The sequence below is a fragment of the Podarcis erhardii genome (assembly GCF_964252035.2).
Source record: "Podarcis erhardii genome assembly, chromosome: 2".
Lineage (NCBI taxonomy): Eukaryota > Metazoa > Chordata > Lepidosauria > Squamata > Lacertidae > Podarcis > Podarcis erhardii.
In genome coordinates this window covers 266327-288810 of record NC_138498.1, presented here as the reverse complement: position 1 = coordinate 288810, position 22484 = coordinate 266327, and the positions used below count along the sequence as shown (strand labels likewise).

Genomic DNA, 22484 nt, shown 5'->3' with positions numbered 1-22484 from the left:
CAGGTCTACATGTGAGAGCCAGTGTGGTGTAGTGGTTAAGAGCGGTAGTCTCGTAATCTGGGGAACCGGGTTCGCGTCTCCGCTCCTCCACATGCAGCTGCTGGGTGACCTCGGGCCAGTCACACTTCGCTGAAGTCTCTCAGCCCCACTCACCTCACAGAGTGCTTGTTGTGGGGGAGGAAGGGAAAGGAGAATGTTAGCCGCTTTGAGACTCCTTAAAGGGAGTGAAAGGCGGGATATCAAATCCAAACTCTTCTTCTTCTTCTTCTACATGTGGTAACTAAATACAAAAGTTTACCAGTCGCCGACCTGTATTCACTGTTGTCTGGCAACCGCTTCGAATCCTGCTGATTCTTCAAGAAGTCAGTTGCCATTGGTGTAGCAACTGGGTGTGCGTCTTGCATCTGCATGCATTCAATCAGCTCGTGGATCTTTTGTCTCTGGCTGAGAAGAAATGAGCCGTCCTCTTCTCTTTCCACTTGGATCCCGAGGTAGTACTGGACATCTCCTAGCTCCTTGACCTCCACCTCTTTGCTAAGGTGTTTTACTTTCTGTGCATAATCTCTTTCACTTGTGTGGCAATAATCAGGTCATCAACAAATGCTAGGATATATGAGAATTGTCCATTATTTGACTTACTGTACAAGCACTTGTCAGCATTGCCTTGCTTGTACCCAAGTTGCGTCAGCATTTTATGCAACTTCTGGTTCCAGGCTCTAGCAGCCTGCTTAAGTCCATAAAGTCCTTTCTGCAGTTTGCATACTAAATGTGCCTCATGTGGTTTTACAAAACCTTGGAGCTGTTTCATATAAATTTCCTCAGAAATCTGCCTGTGAAGAAAAGCAGTAGCAATGTCAATGTGTTTCACCCTCATTTGCTTGGAGGCTGCAATGCTCAAAAGCATTCTTACGCTGCTGTACCTCATGGTTGGTGCAAAAACTTCATCATAGTCTTCACCAAAACGTTGTGAAAATCCCTGTGCTACAAGTCTAGCTTTGTAGCACTGCACTTCTCCTTCTGACCCCTTCTTAACCTTGAAAACCCATTTACTGCCAATGGCCTTCTTACCAGGAGGCAGCTCAGTGAGTGTCCAGGTCTTGTTTTGATGCAGTACATCCATCTCCTCCTATGCGGCCTTCCTCCAGAGACTGGCTTCAGCAGCTGGCATCTCCTGTATCTCTTCCCAAGTGGAAGGTTCCTGTGGAAACGCCAACCCAGCAAAGTAGGACAGCCGTAATGGTGGGAAACCTTTGTTGGTTCTGGATGAGCGTCTGACCTCTGGTTCTGCGACTGCATCAGCTTCCTCATCCTCCTCCAACGCTGGCATGTCATAGAATCATAGAATCATAGAGTTGGAAGAGACCACAAGGGCCATCGAGTCCAACCCCCTGCCAAGCAGGAAACACCATCAGAGCACTCCTGACATATGGTTGTCAAGCCTCTGCTTAAAGACCTCCAAAGAAGGAGACTCCACCACACTCCTTGTCGAACAGCTCTTACTGTCAGGAAGTTCTTCCTAATGTTTAGGTGGAATCTTTTTTCTTGTAGTTTGGAACCATTGCTCCGTGTCCGCTTCTCTGGAGCAGCAGAAAACAACCTTTCTCCCTCCTCTATGTGACATCCTTTTATATATTTGAACATGGCTATCATATCACCCCTTAACCTCCTCTTCTTCAGGCTAAACATGCCCAGCTCCCTTAGCCGTTCTTCATAAGGCATCGTTTCCAGGCCTTTGACCATTTTGGTTGCCCTCCTCTGGACCCGTTCCAGTTTGTCAGTGTCCTTCTTGAACTGTGGTGCCCAGAACTGGACACAGTACTCCAGGTGAGGTCTGACCAGAGCAGAATACAGTGGCACTATTGCTTCCCTTGATCTAGATGCAATACTCCTATTGATGCAGCCCAGAATTGCATTGGCTTTTTTAGCTGCCGCGTCACACTGTTGGCTCATGTCCCCATCTGAGTCCTCCTCTTCGTCTTTGGTGCCGCCAGGGGTCTGGTCCTCTGCGTTTTCTGGTGCGTCGCCTGTAGGGGGGGCTATAACACTGGAAGGCAGATTAGTACTTTGTGGGGTTTCAGAAGGGAAGTATACAAATTCTTGAGACCTTTCTGACTCATTGGAAGAGTCCACAACACTGTTCTTAGTGTCAGCTTTGCCATATTCATCAAAATATACTGCATGGTGCGCATTTGTCTTACCAGTTTGTAAGTCCAAGATTCTGTACCCTTTGCCTCCAGAAGTGTACCCAACAAGGATACCTGCTTTTGCCCTGGAGTCAAGCTTGTGTCTGTGTTCTTTGGGAACACGGACTTCCAAACACACGTATGTGCAAGAATGATGTCTTTGTAATTTCATCAAAAGCTTTAGGAGTAAGATTAATCCTTTGAATAATCTCAGTTAACTTGTTGATGTGCTCTGTGAATTCCTCTTTTGAATTCATCCTCAGTCTGGTTAATTTATACATCAAGGTTCTGTAGGAGTTCATGGTAGATTCTCCATACATGCGCTCAATATCTTTTAAGATTTGAGATGCATCATCTCTACTATTACTATCTCTCTATCTCTACTTAATAAATATTAATGATAGATGCTCATCACGAAGTCCACTCAAAATTATGTGTCTGGCTTCCCTATTCTTGTGTTTCCAAGCAGTTATCTTGGCTAAATCTTCCTCAGATGAACCAGTAGGCTGAGGGTCTTCTAAAGCGTCCAGAATGTGTTTTGAATCTAAACATGGTATTAAGCGCTGCTTCCAGTGCATGAAATTGTATTCATTTAGCACAGGCATTCCTAGTTTTGCATCACTATCAAAAGTTTCTCTAGCCATCTTAAAATCCAAAAATTTGAAAAATATTCAAAATTCAAAATTTCTCAAAATTCTAAAATCAAAATCTCAAAAATCTCAAAATACAAAACAAATCTTGGGTCACTGTGAACTCTGAGGGAAGGGGGGTTGCTTAATCCCCAGTGCACAATGGTACAAAAGACCATGTGCTTACCATGAAGTTCTCTCAGAAAAATACTACTTAACTCAAAATCACAATCCAATGCAATCCTTCAAAAATACACAAAAATATGCAATACTGGGCCCATAACCCTTTGTGGGAATGTTCAGGGATGCAGGAGAGGATATATTGTGTGATTATATCCTTATCCAAAGTTTTAACAAGTATTTCTGACCCCCCCCCTTCTCCCAGAATTCAGTGTTCGTTGAGAGTGCAGGAACAAAGGACTCAGAGACAACTGAGCTCGAGTGGCCACCGTAAGGGGAACTGCTGTTGCTAGGAAGGAGGGAGGAGGAGCTCAGTTGGAACAACGCCATGATTAGGGTAGATGGCATTCTTTTGCCTCTTGCTGTTATGAATGAACAAACTCTTGTTCTTGTTTACTCTGTTTGTTGCTGCCACTGGGGAAGGAATAGAATTCCTGAAGCCCTGATACCCTCCAGAGCAGGAGAAAACAAGTATGCTCCCTCCTCCATGTGACAGCCCTTAAGATATTTGAAGATGGCAATCTCATTTCCTCTCAGTCCTCTTTTCCAGGCTAAACATACCCAGCTCCTTCAAGCACACCTCCTAAGGCTTGGTTTCCAGACCCTTGATCATTTTGGTTGCCCTCCTCTGCATATGCTCCCGCTTGTCAACATCCTTCTTAAATTGTGGTGCCCAGAATTGGACACAGTATTCCAGGTGGGGTCTGACTAAGGCAAAATAGAGTGGTACTATTACTTCCCTTGGGGATGCGGGTGGCGCTGTGGGTTAAACCACAGAGCCTAGGACTTGCCGATCAAAAGGTTGGCGGTTTGAATCCCCGTGACGGGGTGAGCTCCCATTGCTCGGTCCCTGCTCCTGCCAACATTCAAAAGCACATCAAAGTGCAAGTAGATAAATGGGTACCGCTCCGGCGGGAAGGTAAACGGCATTTCTGTGCGCTGCTCTGGTTCTCCAGAAGTGGCTTAGTCATGCTGTACACTGGCTCCCTCGGCCAATAAAGCAAGATGAGTGCCACAACCCCAGAGTCAGTCATGACTGGACCTAAAGGGGTCCCTTTACCTTTACCTTTATTACTTCCCTTGATCTGGATACTAGACACTAGCATTCACTTTTTTTTCTTTTTTTTGCTGCTTTGACAATCACTTATAGCTGTGTAAAATTATCTTCTATAAACATGGTTTCCGGGTGGGAGTTGATCATGGTGAGGGTTTGCCAAGAGTGCCTTCCTCTTAGCATGTTTCTCCCTTTTGTCCTGAGTTTGAGTGTCTTAAAAACCCATGACACCTTTGGTAAAGGCTGTTCTCCAGTTGGAGAGCTTGCAGGTCAATGTTTCCCAGTTGTCGGTGTAAACAAACAAACAAACAAACAAACAAATGTTATTGAAGTTTCTCAAAAGAATACAGCAAAATAAAAACAGTCTCCTCATAGGAGTATTACAAAGCATGTCCATCTTTAAACACAGAATATACCAGCTTAAAGATGTGTTATGACATAATGAAACCATAAAAGTACACTAACAGAATAAGGTGAAATACAGAAAACTTTTTTTTTTTTAATAATATTTATTAAAGTTTTCCAATTAATTACAAATTAATAAAACATCCAATTTCAAATCTTTTTCCAATTACATCCTTTCAGGACTTCCCCTTCCCTCCCCCCCTTGTATTCCAAATCTCTCAAATGATCTCAACAAGTTCTTCTCCTCAATTCAAACTTGTTATCCTTAACCCAAATTTTTTTTTTTTTAAAAAAACATTATTTTCCATTCCCCTAAAATCGGCTTATTCCCACCACGAGTTCCCCACTTTAGAATACCATGTAGATGTATATAGCCTAAATAAAACATAGTTTACGCCTTTAAGGATTCCACATTTCCCACCCCCCCCCTTTTCCCGGTTGCGTTCCCAATGTTCCTCAATGTCCGATATTTCCACGTCTCTCTAAATCATAGTCCTTTGCCAGTCCTCTTTAGTTTCGAATGTCCAATCATGGAAGGATTCTGTCTCAAAGAGAGGCCCATTTTTTCCATCCAGATTTTTATATCCAGGAGTGAAAAACTCCAAATTATAATCCTTAAGCTTGTCAAATCTGGATGTCCCAAATGTCCCCACTTTTGACTTGGTCCAATTCTTGTTATTTTGTTGTTCTTATTGATCACACTCCTCTTTTATTTCTTTCTGTCCCTGTTTTCCTGCACAAATGTCCTAATTCCAAAAGTTAGTTCCTTTACAGAGGCTTGTTATTCAGAAACAAAACATTACGTCAAGTTCCTTTCATTCCACAACAGATGATTCCATTGTCTTCTTCGGTGTAGTAGCCTCTGTAGTCATAATAATGTTCCATTTCTGCAGTTTCCCAGGAGATAAACAGTTCAGTTCCAATTTCCAGCTAAAACTTGTAATGTCCCTCGGCTCCTCTAGGTGAATTGAAAAAACTGAGTTCTCTTCCAGATCGCATCCATTAGCCCTAGTAACTTTGTAATCCTTATTTAAAACAATTTGTATCCAATTTATAACAAATATAACCAGCAAAGTCCTTGTAACATAGTCTCTATCTTATTTTCCGCTTTGACAGCTCTTTGACAGCTGTCAAAACTTGCCTTTCTCCTCTCCAAACTCCGTCATCGATCGCTCCCGGGGTTCCAGGGGGGGTTGTTTTTAAGTCCGAATTCTACTTTCCTCCTCCAGCTCAATCTCATATTCTTCACTCGTGAGGTTAAAAACTTGCCAAAATGATGTTACTCCGATCTTAGTTATCAGATCCTTTGCTTTGACCCTTCTACAATGGAGGGGGTGGCTGACTTCCTTTTTTGCGCCTCCCCCGCTCGCTCCGAAATTTTTAAAATTTTTATCCCTCTTTTTAGTCCAAGTTCCAATTACTTACAGGTTGTTCTTTTAGGTCCGAATTTTCAAAGGAAGAAGCCAGCGCTCTCCGCCGAATGGCATGCGGCTTCGCACGGCAGGGATAGCAGAGGACTCAAAACACCACGCTTCTCCCCGGCACCCGATCCGTAGCCTTTAAAAAGGCTCCTTCACGAGTCGGGAGGGCGCTAACGGTGTCAGCCGAGTCTCCATGTCCACGGCCCCCGTGGCCGTGGTTTTTAAGGGTCCCCGCATCGCCGGTGCGGTAGGACCCAGCCCCTGCCGTGCAGGCTCCCTCCGGAGCTCGGAGGGAGTCCGCCATTCGGCGATGGCGCCGACCCGGAAGTCCGAGGTCAATGTTTCCCAGTTGTCGGTGTAAACAAACAAACAAACAAACAAACAAATTTTATTGAAGTTTCTCAAAAGAATACAGCAAAATAAAAACAGTCTCCTCATAGGAGTATTACAAAGCATGTCCATCTTTAAACACAGAATATACCAGCTTAAAGATGTGTTATGACATAATGAAACCATAAAAGTACACTAACAGAATAAGGTGAAATACAGAAAACTGACCACAAGTTTGATTTTAAAACCCCATATGCAACTATTGTTTCTATTGGACTGTGCAAGGTCCCCAGTTGGTTCAGGACCTGCATCGGGCCTGAGTCTCTCAGCCCAGATCAGTCTGGGTTGGGTGGCTACCTGATCAGGATGGATGAATAATAATAATAATAATAATAATAATAATAATAATAATAATAATAATTTATTATTTATACCCCGCCCATCTGGCTGGGCCTCCCCAGCCACTCTGGGCAGCTTCCATAGAAAGCAAAAATACAATAAAATATCACACGTTAAAAACTTCCCTGAACAGGGCTGCCTTAAGATGTCTTCTGAATGTCAGGTAGTTGTTTATCGCTTTGACATCTGCTGGAAGGGCGTTCCACAGGGTGGGCGCCACTACCGAGAAGGCCCTCTGCCTGGTTCCCTGTAGCTTTACTTCTCGCAATGAGGGAACCGCCAGAAGGCCCTCAGCGCTGGACCTCAGCGTCCGGGCAGAATGATGGGGGTGGAGACGCTCCTTCAGGTATACTGGACCAAGGCCGTTTAGGGCTTTAAAGGTCAGCACCAACACTTTGAATTGTGCTCGGAAACGTACTGGGAGCCAATGTAGGTCTTTCAAGACCGGTGTTATATGGTCTCGGCGGCCGCCCCCAGTCACCAGTCTAGCTGCCGCATTCTAGATTAGTTGTAGTTTCCGAGTCACCTTCAAAGGTAGCCCCACGTAGAGTACATTGCAGTAGTCCAAGCGGGAGATAACCAGAGCATGCACCACTCTGGCGAGACAGTCCACAGGCAGATAGGGTCTCAGCCTACGTACCAGATGGAGCTGGTAAACAGCTGCCCTGGACACAGATTTGACCTGTGCCTCCATGGACAGCTGTGAGTCCAAAATGACTCCCAGGCTGCGCACCTGGTCCTTCAGGGGCACAGTTACACCATTCAGGACCAGGGAGTCCTCCACACCTGCCCGCCTCCTGTCCCCCAAAAACAGCACTTCTGTCTTGTCAGGATTCAACCTCAATCTGTTAGCTGCCATCCATCCTCCAACCGCCTCCAGACACTCCAGACCTTCACCGCCTTCACTGGTTCTGATTTAAAAGAGAGGTAGAGCTGGGTATCATCTGCATACTGATGAACACCCAGCCCAAACCTCCTGATGATCTCTCCCAGCGGCTGCATGTAAATGTTGAAAAGCATGGGGGAGAGGAAAGAACCCTGAGGCACCCCACAAGTGAGAGCCCAGGGGTCTGAACACTCATCCCCCACCACCACTTTCTGAACACGGCTCAGGAGGAAGGAGAGGAACCACTGTATGACAGTGCCCCCAGCTCCCAGCCCCTCAAGACGGTCCAGAAGGATGTTATGGTCGATGGTATCAAACGCCGCTGAGAGATCCAGCAGAACTAGGAAACAGCTCTCACCTTTGTCCCTAGCCCGCCGAAGATCATCAACCAGTGCGACCAAGGCAGTTTCAGTCCCATGATGAGGTCTGAATCCCGACTGGAAGGGATCCAAATGGTCCGCTTCTTCCAGGCGTGCCTGGAGTTGTTCGGCCACCGCTCGCGCAATCACCTTGCCCAAGAATGGAAGATTTGAAACTGGGCGATAGTTGGCCATTGTGGCCGCATCTAAAGATGGTTTTTTAAGAAGCGGTTTAATAACCGCCTCTTTCAGCGGGTCTGGGAAGGCTCCCTCACGGAGGGAAGCATTCACCACCCCACGAAGCCCATCGCCCAGTCCCTCCCGGCTAGCTTTTATAAGCCAGGATGGGCAAGGATCCAGGAGACAGGTGGTTGGCTTCACTTGTCCAAGCAGCCTGTCCACATCCTCGGAGGTAACAGATTGGAATTGATCCCACTCAACTTGACTAGACAGAACTCTAGCACTCTCCCGCCCCGGCCCTGCTCCCATGGTGGAGTCTACTTCTTCCCGAATCTAAGCGATTTTATCTGCAAAAAACTTTGCAAAATCATTGCAGGAGGTCATGTGGGCCGTACTGGGCCCCAATGTTGCAGGTGGTTCCACTAAATTGTGAACCACCTGAAAAAGTCTCCTGCTGCTGTTTTCTGCAGATGCAATAGAGGCGGTGAAGAAATTCTTCTTCGCCGTCGCTATCGCCACTTGGTAGGCTCGACGTTGAGCTCTAACCTGTGTCCGGTCAGATTCGGAATGAGTTATCCGCCACCGGCGCTCTAGCCGTCTCAACGATTGTTTCATTGCCCTCAGATCCGTGGAAAACCACGGAGCTGTCCGGGCTCCATGCAATTGGAGAGGGCGCTTCGGAGCCAAACAGTCAATAGCCCTGGTTAACTCCACATTCCAGCGGGCCACCAGGGAATCGGCTGAAAGGCCATCAACATGGGATAAAGCATCCCCTACCACTCTCTGGAAACCATTTGGATCCATTAAGTGGCGGGGGCGGACCATCAGAATTGGTCCCACCTCCCTGCAGAGGGGATGGGTCGCAGAGAAGTCCAGTTGCACCAGGAAGTGATCTGACCATGGCACTTCTTTCGTTTCGCTTTTACTTAGTGTCAGATCACCAACATCCATAGAGGTAAACACCAGGTCCAAGGCATGTCCGCAACTATGGGTTGGGCCAGACTTATTCAGGGACAGCCCCATGGAGGCCATGCTTTCCACGAAGTCCCGAGCGGCCCCTTGTAAGGTTGTGTCGGCATGGATGTTAAAATCCCCTAGGATGACCAAGCTAGGTGTCTCCAGGAGAACATCCGCCACAACCTGAAGCAGCTCGGGCAGGGAATCCTTGGTGCAGCGGGGAGGTCGGTACACCAAAAGGAATCCTGTACTGCCCCTATTGCCCAACTTCCAGAACATGCACTCGGAAAACTGGGTCTTCCCAATAGGACGCCTGGTGCAAACTAATGACTTCCTAAAAATCACTGCAACCCCCCCTCCCCGCCCACATGACCTGGGTTGCTGTGCGTAAGAGAAACCTGGTGGACAAGCAGCGGCAAGGACAGGCCCATCTGCTTCATCCAACCAAGTCTCTGTTACACATGCCAGGTCAAGTCCTCCATCCATGATCAAGTCATGGATGGCAGTAGTCTTATGAATCATTGACCTGGCATTGCACAGCAGCACCTTCAGGTCATGTGGGTATCCCTTGCTGATTCTAGTATCCATCCGGTCAGGACCAGACCCAGAGGCAGGAATAGTCCTCAGACAACGACTAAACCTGCCCCCTCTGTAATGACATGGTCTGGTCTTAGCGTAACTCCTCCTCCTACCCGTGATCACTGAGATCGGTTGTCCCAGTGCATCCCCCCCTGTGGAACATGCCCCAGCCAGGTACTTTAGGGCCTTGCAGGGAGCGGCCTTCACACTCACAGCTGGTTATTTGATTATTGGGCATTAATTACTCTACTTCTGCAGGTCATGGGAATGGGCAAAAAAATGAGCCAATCATTAAAGCCAAAATTGCAGTGCTCTGGCTTCACATATTCAATCAGGGACTGCTTTATAGATGGTGGTGTAGCCTTGTTTGCTGGTGCCTGGGGCATGCATGCTGGGCAGGAGTGGGGCACAGAAGATAAGCAGAGCCCACAGGGCCAGGCCAGCCCTTGCCACTGGAGCCAAGAGGGACTGCCCTGTGCTGCTCGCGCAGGGGGGGGGGGGAGCCTGATCGGCTGATGTGGCGTATGGCGGATGAATCCCCTGGATGTCCATGGAAAGAAGTGCCAGGCCATGCCGGGGTCACCCCTTGCTCGCCATTCTCCCTCTGTACTCACTCTCCGTCTGAGTGAGCAAATGCTGGCTGGGTGGCCATTCAGTGAGGGGGCCTGGGATGTAGTGGCCAAGAGACCCCCGGTTGCAGGCAGAGGATCCCTGCATGGGGACACTTGGTTCATGCCCCCTCAAAATTCTGCACCTGGGGCCTTGGTCCCCAGCCCCCACCCCATTCTACAGCTCTGTTTATAGATATTCCTGTGTTATGTTCACAGCCACAGTTTCATGATGCTTCCATTGTTTTTGTTCTCTCTCCCCCCCCCCCATCATGTTTGAAAGCAAGCTTGGGTATAAATGTTATCTTATCACAGCCATGTCTCATAGTTGCAATATTCCAATGGAACTGAATGCGACTGGAGATTTCACCATGCCAGGCTTTTCTAATCTGCCTGAATACGAGGTCCTTCTCTTCTGGATATCTATGGCCATGCACTTAGTGACTGTCAGGGCACTTTACTATTGTGGTGGTGACTTTGGCTTCATGTGCAACTTCTCCTCCATTGAGATTTTCTACACACTGGTCATTGTGCCCAAAATGTTGGCAAACTTCTTGATCAAGAGCCACAATATTTCTCGGCTTGAATGTGCAGTGCAGATGTATTTTTTCATTGCCTTGGGCACCTCTGAGTGCTTCTTGCTGGCTGTGATGGCCTAAATGTGGTCATCTGCAACCCATTGTGCTATACCCTAATCATGAGCCAGGTGCTATGTCTCCAATTACTGGTGGTGGTCCGCTCCACTGGTTTCATCCTCTCACTGGGACTCACTGCACTGATTTTTAAATGGCTCTTCTGTGGCTCACATGAGAACAACCACTTCTTCTGTGATAGCCCACCTGTGTTGCTCCTGGCATGTAGCGACACCTCTTCATCTTATGTTTCCCATTCTAGTAAAGGTAAAGGGAATCCTGACCATTAGGTCCAGTTGTGGCCGACTCTGGGGTTGTGGTGCTCATCTTGCTTTATTGGCCAAGGGAGCCGGCGTACATGCCAGAGCAGCACACGGAAACGCTGTTTACCTTCCCGCCAGAGTGGTACCTATTTATCTCCTTGCACTTTGACGTGCTTTTGAACTGCTATGTTGGCAGGAGCAGGGACCGAGCAACGGGAGCTCACCCCGTCGCGGGGATTCGAACTGCCAACCTTCTGATCAGCAAGCCCTAGGCTCTGTGGTTTAACCCACAGCACCATCCGTGTCCCTTTTCCCATTCTAGCAGAATACTTCAGCAACTTCACTTTCCCTTCTATGACTTCCTTTTGAAATCTAGAAGTAGTGTAACTAAATCCTTTCTTGTTGTCTTCTTTATTGCCTATAATGTAACCAACTCTGAAAATGATCTTTTATTTCCTCATACTCTTTTAGTTTCCATTTTCCTTCTTGATCTTTTAATAAATCGCTGTATGTAAGCCACTTCCCTTTCTTGCCAAGTAGCTTGAGCAACAAAGCTTCAATTGGTGAGAGCCTCCAATGTGTCTTTTGTTCTATTAACTCTTTATATCTCTCCCAAACCCTCATTAATGATTTCCTAATTATGATTATAGAATCCTTTATGTACTTTTCCTTTCCCATACCATAAGTATGCATGCCATCCAAATTTGTTATCGTGACCTTCTAAGTCCAATGCTTATTCCTTTTTCCAGTTTTATCCTGTCCCTGATCCATACCAAACATGCAGCCTCATAATACAACTTAAGGTCTAGGAGGGCAAAACGGCCTCTTTCTTTTGTATCTGTAAGTATCTTATGCTTAATCCTTGGCCTTTTGCCCCCCCCCCCCAGATAAACTTGGAAATTTCCTTCTGCCATCTTTTGAGGCAGTCACCTTTCACCATTACTGGGACTGTCTGGAAAAGAAAGAGCATTTTTGGCAGAACATTCATTTTTACCGCTGCAATATTTCCTAGTAGGGAAAGGTTCATTCTACTCCATATTTCTAAATTTCTTTTTATCTCAAGCCACACATTTTCATAATTATCTTTATAGATATTTATATTTTTTGGTGTTAACCATATCTCTAAATAGTTTACCTTTAGATGGACTTCTATGTCAATACTTTGCTCCAACTCTTTTTTCTCTTCTTCCTTCAGATTTTTAACTAATAATGTGGTTTTATTTCTGTTTAATTTAAATCCTGACACTTCCCCAAATTTTTGAATCTTTTCTATAACTCTAGGGAGAGAGTTTTTTGGATCTTCCACTGTAATCACTAGATCATCAGCATATACTTTCAATTTAAACTCACTTTCCCCAGTTTTTATCCCAGTGATCTCCTTGTCTGCTCTTATATTTCTGGCAAGCACCTCCAGGACCAGGATGAACAAAAGCGGTGATAGTGGGGAACCTTGTCTAGTTCCTTTTTGTATTTTACAGTCTTCCATTATCACCTGATTTACAATTAATTTGGCTTTTTGTTCTGAATATATTGCTTGTATTCCTTTTTAAAATTTGGATCCGCAATTAATTTCTTCAAGTAATTTTGTCATGAAAATCCAAGAGACACTATCAAAGGCTTTTTCAGCATCTATAAACATCATTGCTGCTTTCTTTTCATTTTTGACCTCCAGGTATTCAGAATATTTCTTATATTCTCTTTCATTTGTCTATCTGGAAGGAATCCTGCCTGAACTTGATGTATATACTCATTTATTTATTTTTTCATTCTGTTAGCTAAAATGTTTTCAAATAATTTATAACCATTATTTAACAATGAGATAGGCCTATAATTGTTAATTTGCAGCAAATCTGAACCTTGTTTTGGAATTACTGTAATGTAAGCCTTTTTCCATGTTTCTGGAATTTCACCTGTATTTAAAATCTCATTCATAACATCTTTCAATGTTTCTGATCCATTGATATCATTTGGAATTCAGTTAGTCATGGCTGAGGGCTTATCCACACTTACCTTTTGTACTGCCCTTTCCAGCAGGCACAGGTCTACACTTATTAATATTATTTTGCCCCAGAGTTTTCTCTGCAAACCCACTCTTTAGCACTCAATCAGGGGAATGTCAGTCCAGGTTTTCCATATATTGTTCCGATTGAGCTTTAAAGGGTGACTTTTCATGGGGAAAGCTCTTGCAGGGGAAAAGGTGCTTGGACAAGGTGCTTTAAAGCACAGATTGTGCCTGGAAAGAGTGAAGGAATGGTAACTGTGACTAAGCCCTAACCTACCCCCCCCCCCCATGATTCAATGAGGCTGCAGCGTGCCTGCTGTAGCCTGGATCCATCCCAGTACTATAAGTTGGAGGGTTATGCCTTTAGCAGCAGCTTGAACCACAGAAATTAGCAGTGGATGCCTTTCACTGTAACATCAGTGTTACCATCTGCTATTGTGTGTGGCTCAAGCTGTGTTAAAGGTGTGAAAAATGGCAGCCCCAGACACATCTACAGAATTGCTGGGAAATCAAAACCAGCAATCAGGAGCTGGATGTCTAATGAACAATTCAGTTTAACATGTGCATATCCACTTGAAAAATGAATTGACTCACACACTAAAGGTTGCATGGACCGAACATTAAAGAATTTGGTGTGATTGAAGACAGATAGGAACATAAGAAGATGCCTGCTAGATCAAACAAAGTTCTATCTAGTCCCGCATCCTGTTCCCCACAGTGGCTAAGAAGATGACTGTTGGAGGCCACATGGGCAACTGTTCCACAGTGACTGGAATTCAATGTAGAGGTAGGAGACGCAGGTGGCGCTGTGGTCTAAACCACTGAGCCTCTTGGGCTTGCCAATCAGAAGGTCGGTGGTTCGAATCCCCGAGACGGGGTGAGCTCCCGTTGCTCAGTCCCAGCTCCTGCCAACCTAGCAGTTTGAAAGCACGCCAAAAAGTGCAAGTAGATAAATAGGTGCCGCTCTGGCAGGAAGGTAAATGGTGTTTCTGTGCGCTGCTCCGGTTTTAGTGTTCCGTTGCACCAGAAGCGGCTTAATCATGCTGGCCACACGACCCAGAAAAACTGTCTGTGGACAAATGCCGGCTCCCTCAGCCTGTAAAGCGAGATGAGCGCCACAAACCCAGAGTTGTCTGTGACTGGACTTAACTGTCAGGAGTCCTTTAGCTTTTTAGATATTTCTTAGAAACTTGGCAAGACATGAACGGGTCTCTTATTCTGGGAACTTCTAAGCAGTTTCTTCAGGGCACATTTGACATCTTTGTTCCTCAGGCTGTATATCACAGGGTTCAGCTTGGGAGTCACTGCTCCATAGAAAACAGAGATCACCTTGTCCTTGTCTGTAGTATGTTTAGATTTTGGTTGAAGGTAAATGAACATGGCTGAGCCATAGAAGATGCCAACTACAACCAGATGGGAGCTACAAGTGGGAAAGCCCTTACTTTGATCCAGAGTAGAATGGATCCACCACACAGAAGAAGAAGAAGAGTTTGGATTTAATATCCCGCTTTATCACTACCCGAAGGAGTCTCAAAGGGGCTAACATTCTCCTTTCCCTTCCTCCCCCACAACAAACACTCTGTGTGGTGAGTGGGGCTGAGAGACTTCAGAGAAGTGTGACTAGCCCAAGGTCACCCAGCAGCTGCATGTGGAGGAGCAGGGAAGCGAACCCAGTTCACCAGATTACAAGTCCACTACACTGGCTCTCCCACACAGCCAAGCCAATGTGCAAGATGAATAAAAAGGGGGCAATGAGAACAGTCACAGTGTTTATAAAAGAGATGATGTTGTTGAGATGGGTGTTGGCACAGTGCACTTTGCCAATGGTCTGTGCCTCGCAGGTGAAGTGATTGATGATGTTGGAGCCACATAACTTTTTCTGACCAATTGCAGTGAGGATGAGAGTCAATATCAGGCCACTGCCCCGTGTCCCAGCTGCTCGTTGGACATACACTTTCCAGTTCATAATCAGAGTGCAGTGCAAAGTCATATACCATAACAGCCAGGAGGATACATTCAGTCATGCCAAAATATAGGCTAATGTGGATTTGGGCCATGCAGCCCATGAAAGAAATAGTGGTTCTCTCAGTGGTACAGGTGACCAAGGCCTGGTGGACACTGCTACTGGTGTAGTTAATGTCCAGTAATGTTGCTGAAGGAAAAGTACAAGGGTGTGTGTAGGTGGGGATCAGTTATGATCAGCACCACCATCAGCCCATTCCCAACTTGGGTGATAAGGTAGACCAGGCTTCCTCATCCTCGGCCTTCCAGATGTTTTTGGCCTACAACTCCCATGATCCATCGCTAGCAGGACCAGTGGTCAGGGATGATGGAAATTGTAGTCTCAAAACATCTGGAGAGCCGAGGTTGAGGAAGCTTGAGGTAGACTGCCAAGAGGATCCAGAAGAATACAACCTGATCCAAGGGATGGTTGGAGAGACCAAGCAAAATAAATTCAGTCACCACTGCATCACTGCTGTTACCCATGGTCTTGGCATCTCCTGGGAAAAGCTCTGGCTTCTGGGCTGGGAAAAGATGGAAGGATGGTGATTTTTTCTTTAGCAGGCTGTTTGATGAGTGAAGACCATCTGAGTCTTGGGCCCAATCATAAGCCTAGCAAGACCCTGACTAGAGTTTACATGCAAAATAAAGCTATTTGAAGGCTGTGACAACCTCCTTCATCCTTTCCTCTTCTTCATTTGCTTATATATTATCTCCCTCTTTCTTTCCCCCCTAAATTTCACAGGATGAAGGGTAAATGTTAAGCAAAGTCTACCATAAATTTTAGATAGCATCTTAAAAAGCAGAGACAACAAAGGTCCGTATAGTAAAAGCTATGGTTTTCCCAGTAGTGATGTATGGAAGTGAGAGCTGGACCATAAAGCAGGCTGATCTCCAAAGAATTGAAGCTTTTGAATTCTGGTGCTGGAGGAGACTCTTGAGAGTCCCATGGACTGCAAGAAGATCAAACCTATCCATTCTTAAGGAAATCAGCCCTGAGTGCTCACTGGAAGGACAGATCGTGAAGCTGAGACTCCAATACTTGGCCACCTCATGAGAAGAGGAGACTCCCTGGAAAAGACCCTGATGTTGGGAAAGATGGAGGGCACAAGGAGAAGGGGATGGCAGAGGATGAGATGGTTGGACAGTGTTCTTGAAGCTACCAGCATGAGTTTGACCAAACTGCGGGAGGCAGTGGAAGACAGGAGTGCCTGGCGTGCTCTGCTCCATGGGGTCACGAAGAGTCGGACATGACTAAACGACTAAACAACAACACCATAAATTTGTGGGATGTGAAACACATAGCAGTCAAGTACAACATTCCTAGAGTGGACATAAGGAGGAATGTTTGCACCAGCCAGTAGGTAAACTTCCTGTTTCCTCCTGGGCTGGGGCAAACTTCTTCTGCATGTGACTAGAGGTGGGTGTGACCTTACCTGCCCAGGTGACACAGCCCTCTCTCTCTGACTCCATTCTTCGAAGAAGCAACATCTCTTCAGCTAGAGATGCCCTGTTGGCTTTCAGCCAACAAGGGACAAAGGAACTAACTCACTTATGGGATAGTTCCACATGTATATATACTTTTGTAACCTAAGTCTGCCTTCAGGGATCCAATTGTGAACTGATGATACTGTGAGTAAACTTTCTTTTACTGACTTTAAATAAGATTGTCATGTCAAAACATATGGAGGGCCGAGGTTGAGGAACCCTGAGCAAAAGTATTGCAGACATGGGCAAAGCTTGCAACAGTAATCCTGTATCTTCAAAAATTAGTATTCAGTGCACTGTAATTTGTCAAGTACACTATAGATACTTTCTCAACATAGTTGTGGAACAAATCCTGTAGATTAAGAAGCATAATCCTTGATTCCGGGTTAGCTGAAGTGTTGAATTCCCTGTTATCAATACACACCAAAGTAATTTTGTTTTGGACACACAGTCCCTCAGTTACACACAATTACTGGGAAAGCATCTTTTCAGCTTTATAATCTGTGTGCCTGACACTCAGGACTTTATACAGGGTGAGTCCTTTAAAAGAGGACCCAAGGATATAGAGTACATATGCGGAAAGATGCATAGAAAATCATCACAGGAAGCTACTGAATTCAGAGGCAAGCTCCACTCTAGACAAGAACATGATAAATTTTGTAGGCACTATGTTGAATTAATAAACCCTTAAAACCTCCCAATCAGGGCTGGTGTTATGGCTTGGTCTCGCCCACAAATGCGAGACAACTCTGGCTATTAATTATTTCAGATTTATTGCTAAAACAATTGTCAGGGGCTCAGGAGCAGAAGCGCAGGGAAGGGAGGAAAGGGAGAGCGAAGGGGAAGAATCTGAGGGCAGCGTAGGAGAAGATGACAGTGGCCCGAGAGATTCCATGAGCCTCTCCAGCGAATCGGAAGATTCACAGAAGGGGGCGCCGGTGGCCAGGGGAAGGGGGGTCCCAAGGGGGACACTCCAGAAGCAAGAGGCCAGCGGGGACTCCCAGAGCAGTAGTTGGAGATCAGGGCCAGCTTCCCCACCAGAGCATAGTGGGGGGGGGAAGTCCCAGGTATCGGGGCCAGCGTATCCCCCAGCAGGGAGAGAAGATGGGTCAGGGCTGACCACGCCTCCATCGGAGAGTCAGGCAACGGAGGGGAGGTCAGGTCCAGCCAGCATCCCGGAAGAGGGAAGCAGTGATAGAAGCAGTGTAACGGTCAGGAGGAAGGTCACTGGGTTGGCGCGAGAGCCAAGTTCAAATGTGCAGGCGCGCGGGACAGCAGAGAACGAGGATTGGGAACCAGGTCCTAAAGCCCGCCGGAGGCAGGGGGAGGAGTCAGGGGACTCAGCGTCAGAAGAGTCCAGAAAAGGGAATGCCTCAGCGGACAGGAGGACCCAGAGGAGGAGAGAGCAGAGGAAGAGGTGGAGCAGGGCTAGAATCTTAAACTGGTGTCAGGGGGGAGGAGATTCAGACGGAACTTCGGCGGTCTAGGGTTTAAGACGTAGAGCTGCGCGCTACGGCTTTGAAATGGAAACTGAACTTCAATAAAGACTTTTGTATATAACGACGACCTGGCATTGGTCCTCTGTGAGCTGGGACCTTGGGGCAGCTCTGACAGTAAGTTCCGTCTCTTAAAACCTTCGCAGCGTGAGTTGGCGCAGCAAGGGGCAAAGCTTGGTGCTTTGCGAGCTCACGAAGATCGGGAAGGATGGGTACAGAGGAGAAAATGACAGCCCTGCAAGACGCAGTCACGAAGCTTTCCATGGAAGTAGCAGCATCCAGAAAGAGAGAGGAGGAAGCAGCCGCTTTCTGCCAGGATCTGCAAACCAGGTTGGAAATTTTGAGCAAGCAGGGGCTGCCAGGTGCCAAGCCGGAGGGGATTGGCCTCGGAAAGAGGGGGGGCAGCCTCGTGTCTCATTTTGATGGGAGCCTGCAGCAGTATCCTAACTTCAGAGCAGACGTAGTGTTCGCGCTCAAGTTGCTTCAGAAAGACTTTAGAGATGAGGAGGAGAAAGTAGGCTTCATACTAACTCATCTGCATGGGGAAGCTAAAGCGCGAAAATGATCCCGCCCTCCAAAATTCAGATGCCTTTATTAAGGCTATGGACGCTTGTTTTCAATCTGCAGTGGATGTGGATGTTGCCAGGAGGGAAATACATGGACTGAAACAGGGCAAAGCCACTGTGAGACAATATCACTCCCGCTTTTTTGCGTTGGTTAATGCGCTGGGATGGGAAAAGAACTCAGCTGCCGTCCGAGACCTGTTCTGGGAGGGGCTGAATGAAATTGCGAGGGGGGAGAGACCCCAGAGCACTAAGGAAGTCGTCCAGAGAGCGCTGGCGATTGGGGTGCGTCTGGAAGAACGCCCTTGGAGCAAGGATGAAGGACGTTGGGGACACACACCAGCCAGATCACCTCCTTTCTTTCCCAGAGAGACAGCGCGCGCCCAGTCCACGCCTCCACTGGGAGGGGGAGAAGAGCCGATGGAGATAGGTGGTGCCAGGGCTCAGACAGCAACCAGAGCCCAGACACCAGGAGCAGTCAAGGCGAAGCCTCCTAGAGGGAGCAGGAAGTGTTACATCTGCAACAGTGCACAACACATGGCGAAAGAGTGTCCCCAGAGGCTCCACAAGCACACTGCAGCCTCAGCAACAGTAAGAGAGGCAGTTCAGCAGGGAGAACAGCTGCAGGGAAACGACCAAGCCTGGTTGGAGGCAGAGCCACTGGGGCCCAGCCAGGCGAGTCAGTGAAGCAGCCCCCAGGGATTTTACAGCCCACAGACCCCCTCCCGCCCAAACCAGTGGTGCAACTCACTGCATCACTCTAGCTCCCCAATGGACTCACCATGGAAGTCCCTATTACCATTGACTCTGGTAGTAATGCAGACTTCATAGGAGGGGACTTCATCAAACAACATCGCATAGCGCTTTTACCAGCCACTATGCCCCTGAACGTCGTCACGGTTGATGGAAGAGAGCTACTGGGAGGACAGGTGGTGCAGCAAACACCGCCTATGGTGATGCGAATTGGGAATCACCACGAAGTCATCAGCTTCAACGTCACTCACCTGTCGGACACACCCATAGTATTGGGCATGAGTTGGCTGGACAGGCACAGCCCGGCATTAGCATGGCTTTGAAATGGAAACTGAACTTCAATAAAGACTTTTGTACATAACGACGACCTGGCGTTGGTCCTCTGTGAGCTGGGACCTTGGGGCAGCTCTGACAACAATGAACTAGGATGGAGCTCCTCTACTCATCGTCCTCCCCAGAAGATGGAGTTGTCCAGACTGAGCTCCTCCCCCTTCCCCAGCACGGAAGCCCCCACCTTCTCTTCCAGTATCGTGTCTTGGCCACTTTTGAGATCCTATGAGATTTGGGAGAGAATGTTTCCTGCATTCCAACGTCTGGCTCACTTTTGGAGCTCTCATACTGTCACTCTGTCACTCTGGCCCTGTTTTTCTTCTCCCCTTTGTTTAGAGCTCAGATTACAGCTGCTCTCCCCCTCCTCTCTGTCTTCTGCTGCTAACTGCCCTCTCCCTATGCCTACTTCTCCCCCTCATGTCAGCATCTGAGCTTCGCTGACATCACCCCCTCCTCTAAGCCCCCTTTCCTCCTCCTCCTCGGTGTCACTGCCAGCTACAGAGGGCTCTCTCTCTCTCTCTTTTGTTAAATCATTTTTATTAATTTTCCAAATAAAAAACATCCAATTAACATATCAAATCATAATCCAATTAAAATAAAAAATACCAAATTATAATCCAAATTATAATTATTAATTTTTCGGGACTTCCCATAGCCTGGACCTTGAAGCATAGCGCCAAATCTCAACACTCAGACCTTACCTAGAAAGCATGGGTCATGTGGAAAACCATTCAGACTCCTTGCTTTCAAGGCAGGAGTGCCAACTTGACCACATGACTGTAGGTGCCTGGGGCCGTGGTTGTCATGCAGCGTATATGGCCCTGGCAACAAAATTTGTGGGTGCCCGGCCTCTTCATGGGGAATTTTGTGCTCAGGCACCCAGAGAGCCAGCACCTATGTTTCTAGGAGTGGGATAAGTGGAAGTGTGGATGATCCCTACGACTGCAAAAAACACCCTAGAACAGTGGCTCCAATTAGGGGCCTGGGGACCCCTGGGAGTCCACAGAACACACCCAGGGGTCTGCAGCACCCTGCCAGGGACTCACTTATCTTGTTAATTGCACAGTGAAAGTCACAATGATGATCCACAGATCACCCAGCCTCTGCTCATGAGCAGGGCCTGCTTGGTGGCAGGGGGAAAACATGTAAAAGATTTGCTGGGTGGCAAGTGAGCAGGGATTGGGCAAAAACCTCAGACACAGTTTCATTGGGCTCTTGTGATTGGAGGGGAGAGAGAGCGTGTGCAAACGGTTTGCTCCATGTGGCAGGTTCACATGCTTGTCATTTACAAAATGATAAAGTAAGGTAGCCCTTCTCCTTGCTCTCTGCTTTTTAACTGAAAATAACTTCTAATTGCTTTCAACAACTATCAAGCTTAGAGGACTCTCCCACTGCTTCTAGGTAGGGTTTTCAGTGAATTTTGCCTTATGACTTTGGGATTCAGGTCTCATTCAGGTATGCAAAAATATACGGATCCAACATGAAATAGTTTATTTAAAGAGCCAGGACAGAAGGCTACACTAGAAGAAAGGAAGGAAAGAAGCATTGGCATATACAAAAACTTCATGATAATCTTCCATCAAAAACAGATATATTTATTCTGGTGGATTCTTCCCAATCAATCTGTACACAGCCCCCTTTACATCTTTGTTTCTCAAACTGTAAATCATGGGATTTAGCATAGGGGTCAGTGCCCCATACAGTACAGAGATCAGCTTGTCCCGATCAGAAGAGGGTCTACCATGTGGCTGAAGATACATGGACATGGCTGAGCCATAGAATATACTGACCACAATCAAGTGAGAGCCACAGGTGGAGAACGCTTTGCTTCGACCTTCTGCCGATCGGATTTTCAGCACTGCCTGGCCAATGCGAATGTAAGTCACCATGATGAAAAGAAAGGGAACAACAAGAACTGGAATAGCCCGAGCAATTGAGAAGATCTCATTGATGCGGGCATTGGAACAGCCCAATTTAAGGACTGCCTGGGCTTCACAAGAAAAATGATTGATGATATTAGGGCCACAAAAGCTTACTGGTATGAAAAATACAGGGACCACAGCCAGCAGAAAAGCAATAATCCAGGATGAGGCTACTAAACTGATACAGAGCCTACTGTTCATGATTAAGGTGTAATGAAGGGGATGACACACAGCAGCAAAACGGTCATATGCCATGACAGCCAGAAGAAAGCACTCAGTCATCCCAAGGAAGAGTCCACAGTACATTTGGGTCAAACAATTTGTAACAGGAATGGTAGCTCTAGCAATGAAGCAATTGACTAAAATCTGTGGTACACTGCTGGAGATGTAGAAAATATCTATTGAAGAGAGATTGCTGAGGAAGAAGTACATAGGAGTGTGGAGGTGTGAGTCAGCAATAATTACCACCACCATGAGACCATTGCCAAAGAGGGTAATGAAATAGACAACCAGAAGTAGGCAGAAGAGGACCTTCTGAGCTCTGGGGTGATCCGAGAGTCCTATCAAAATGAATTCGGTTACCATTGTATCATTTTCATCTCTCATAGTCTTCTAGAGCTATTATCTGTGAGGCAGAAATAGAAACGATATATTATGATATGCCTATAGGCTAGAATGAGGCAGATCAGAAACCAAAAAAATGAGTGCGCAACCATATCATAAATCAAATACACTCCTGATAGCTAACTCAGCTAGTAGGTTCCAACATGATTGTAGGCAAAATGGACAAAACAAAGGTTTCCCCCACAGAATTGAAAGCTTCACCTACATTATCTACTTCAAGGGCGGAGAACTTGTGCCTTC

General features: G+C 46.7%; 1 protein-coding gene and 1 pseudogene across 2 annotated transcripts; both read right to left on the bottom strand.

Moving 5' to 3' along the window:
• Positions 1–14249: 14249 nt before the first annotated feature.
• On the bottom strand, positions 14250–15554 carry LOC309335489 (olfactory receptor 13H1-like; annotated as a pseudogene). The gene is made up of 3 exons: positions 15419–15554; positions 14755–15292; positions 14250–14549 (listed from the first exon to the last, which is right to left on the bottom strand). The product of its transcript is annotated as an olfactory receptor 13H1-like (transcript).
• Positions 15555–21293: 5739 nt separating this feature from the next.
• Positions 21294–22226, bottom strand: LOC309333480 (olfactory receptor 13H1-like; the record flags this gene model as incomplete). The annotated part of the gene is made up of 1 exon (XM_081847037.1): positions 21294–22226. One exon carries the CDS (start codon positions 22224–22226, stop codon positions 21294–21296), a length of 933 nt encoding a protein of 310 aa, XP_081703163.1.
• Positions 22227–22484: the final 258 nt, after the last annotated feature.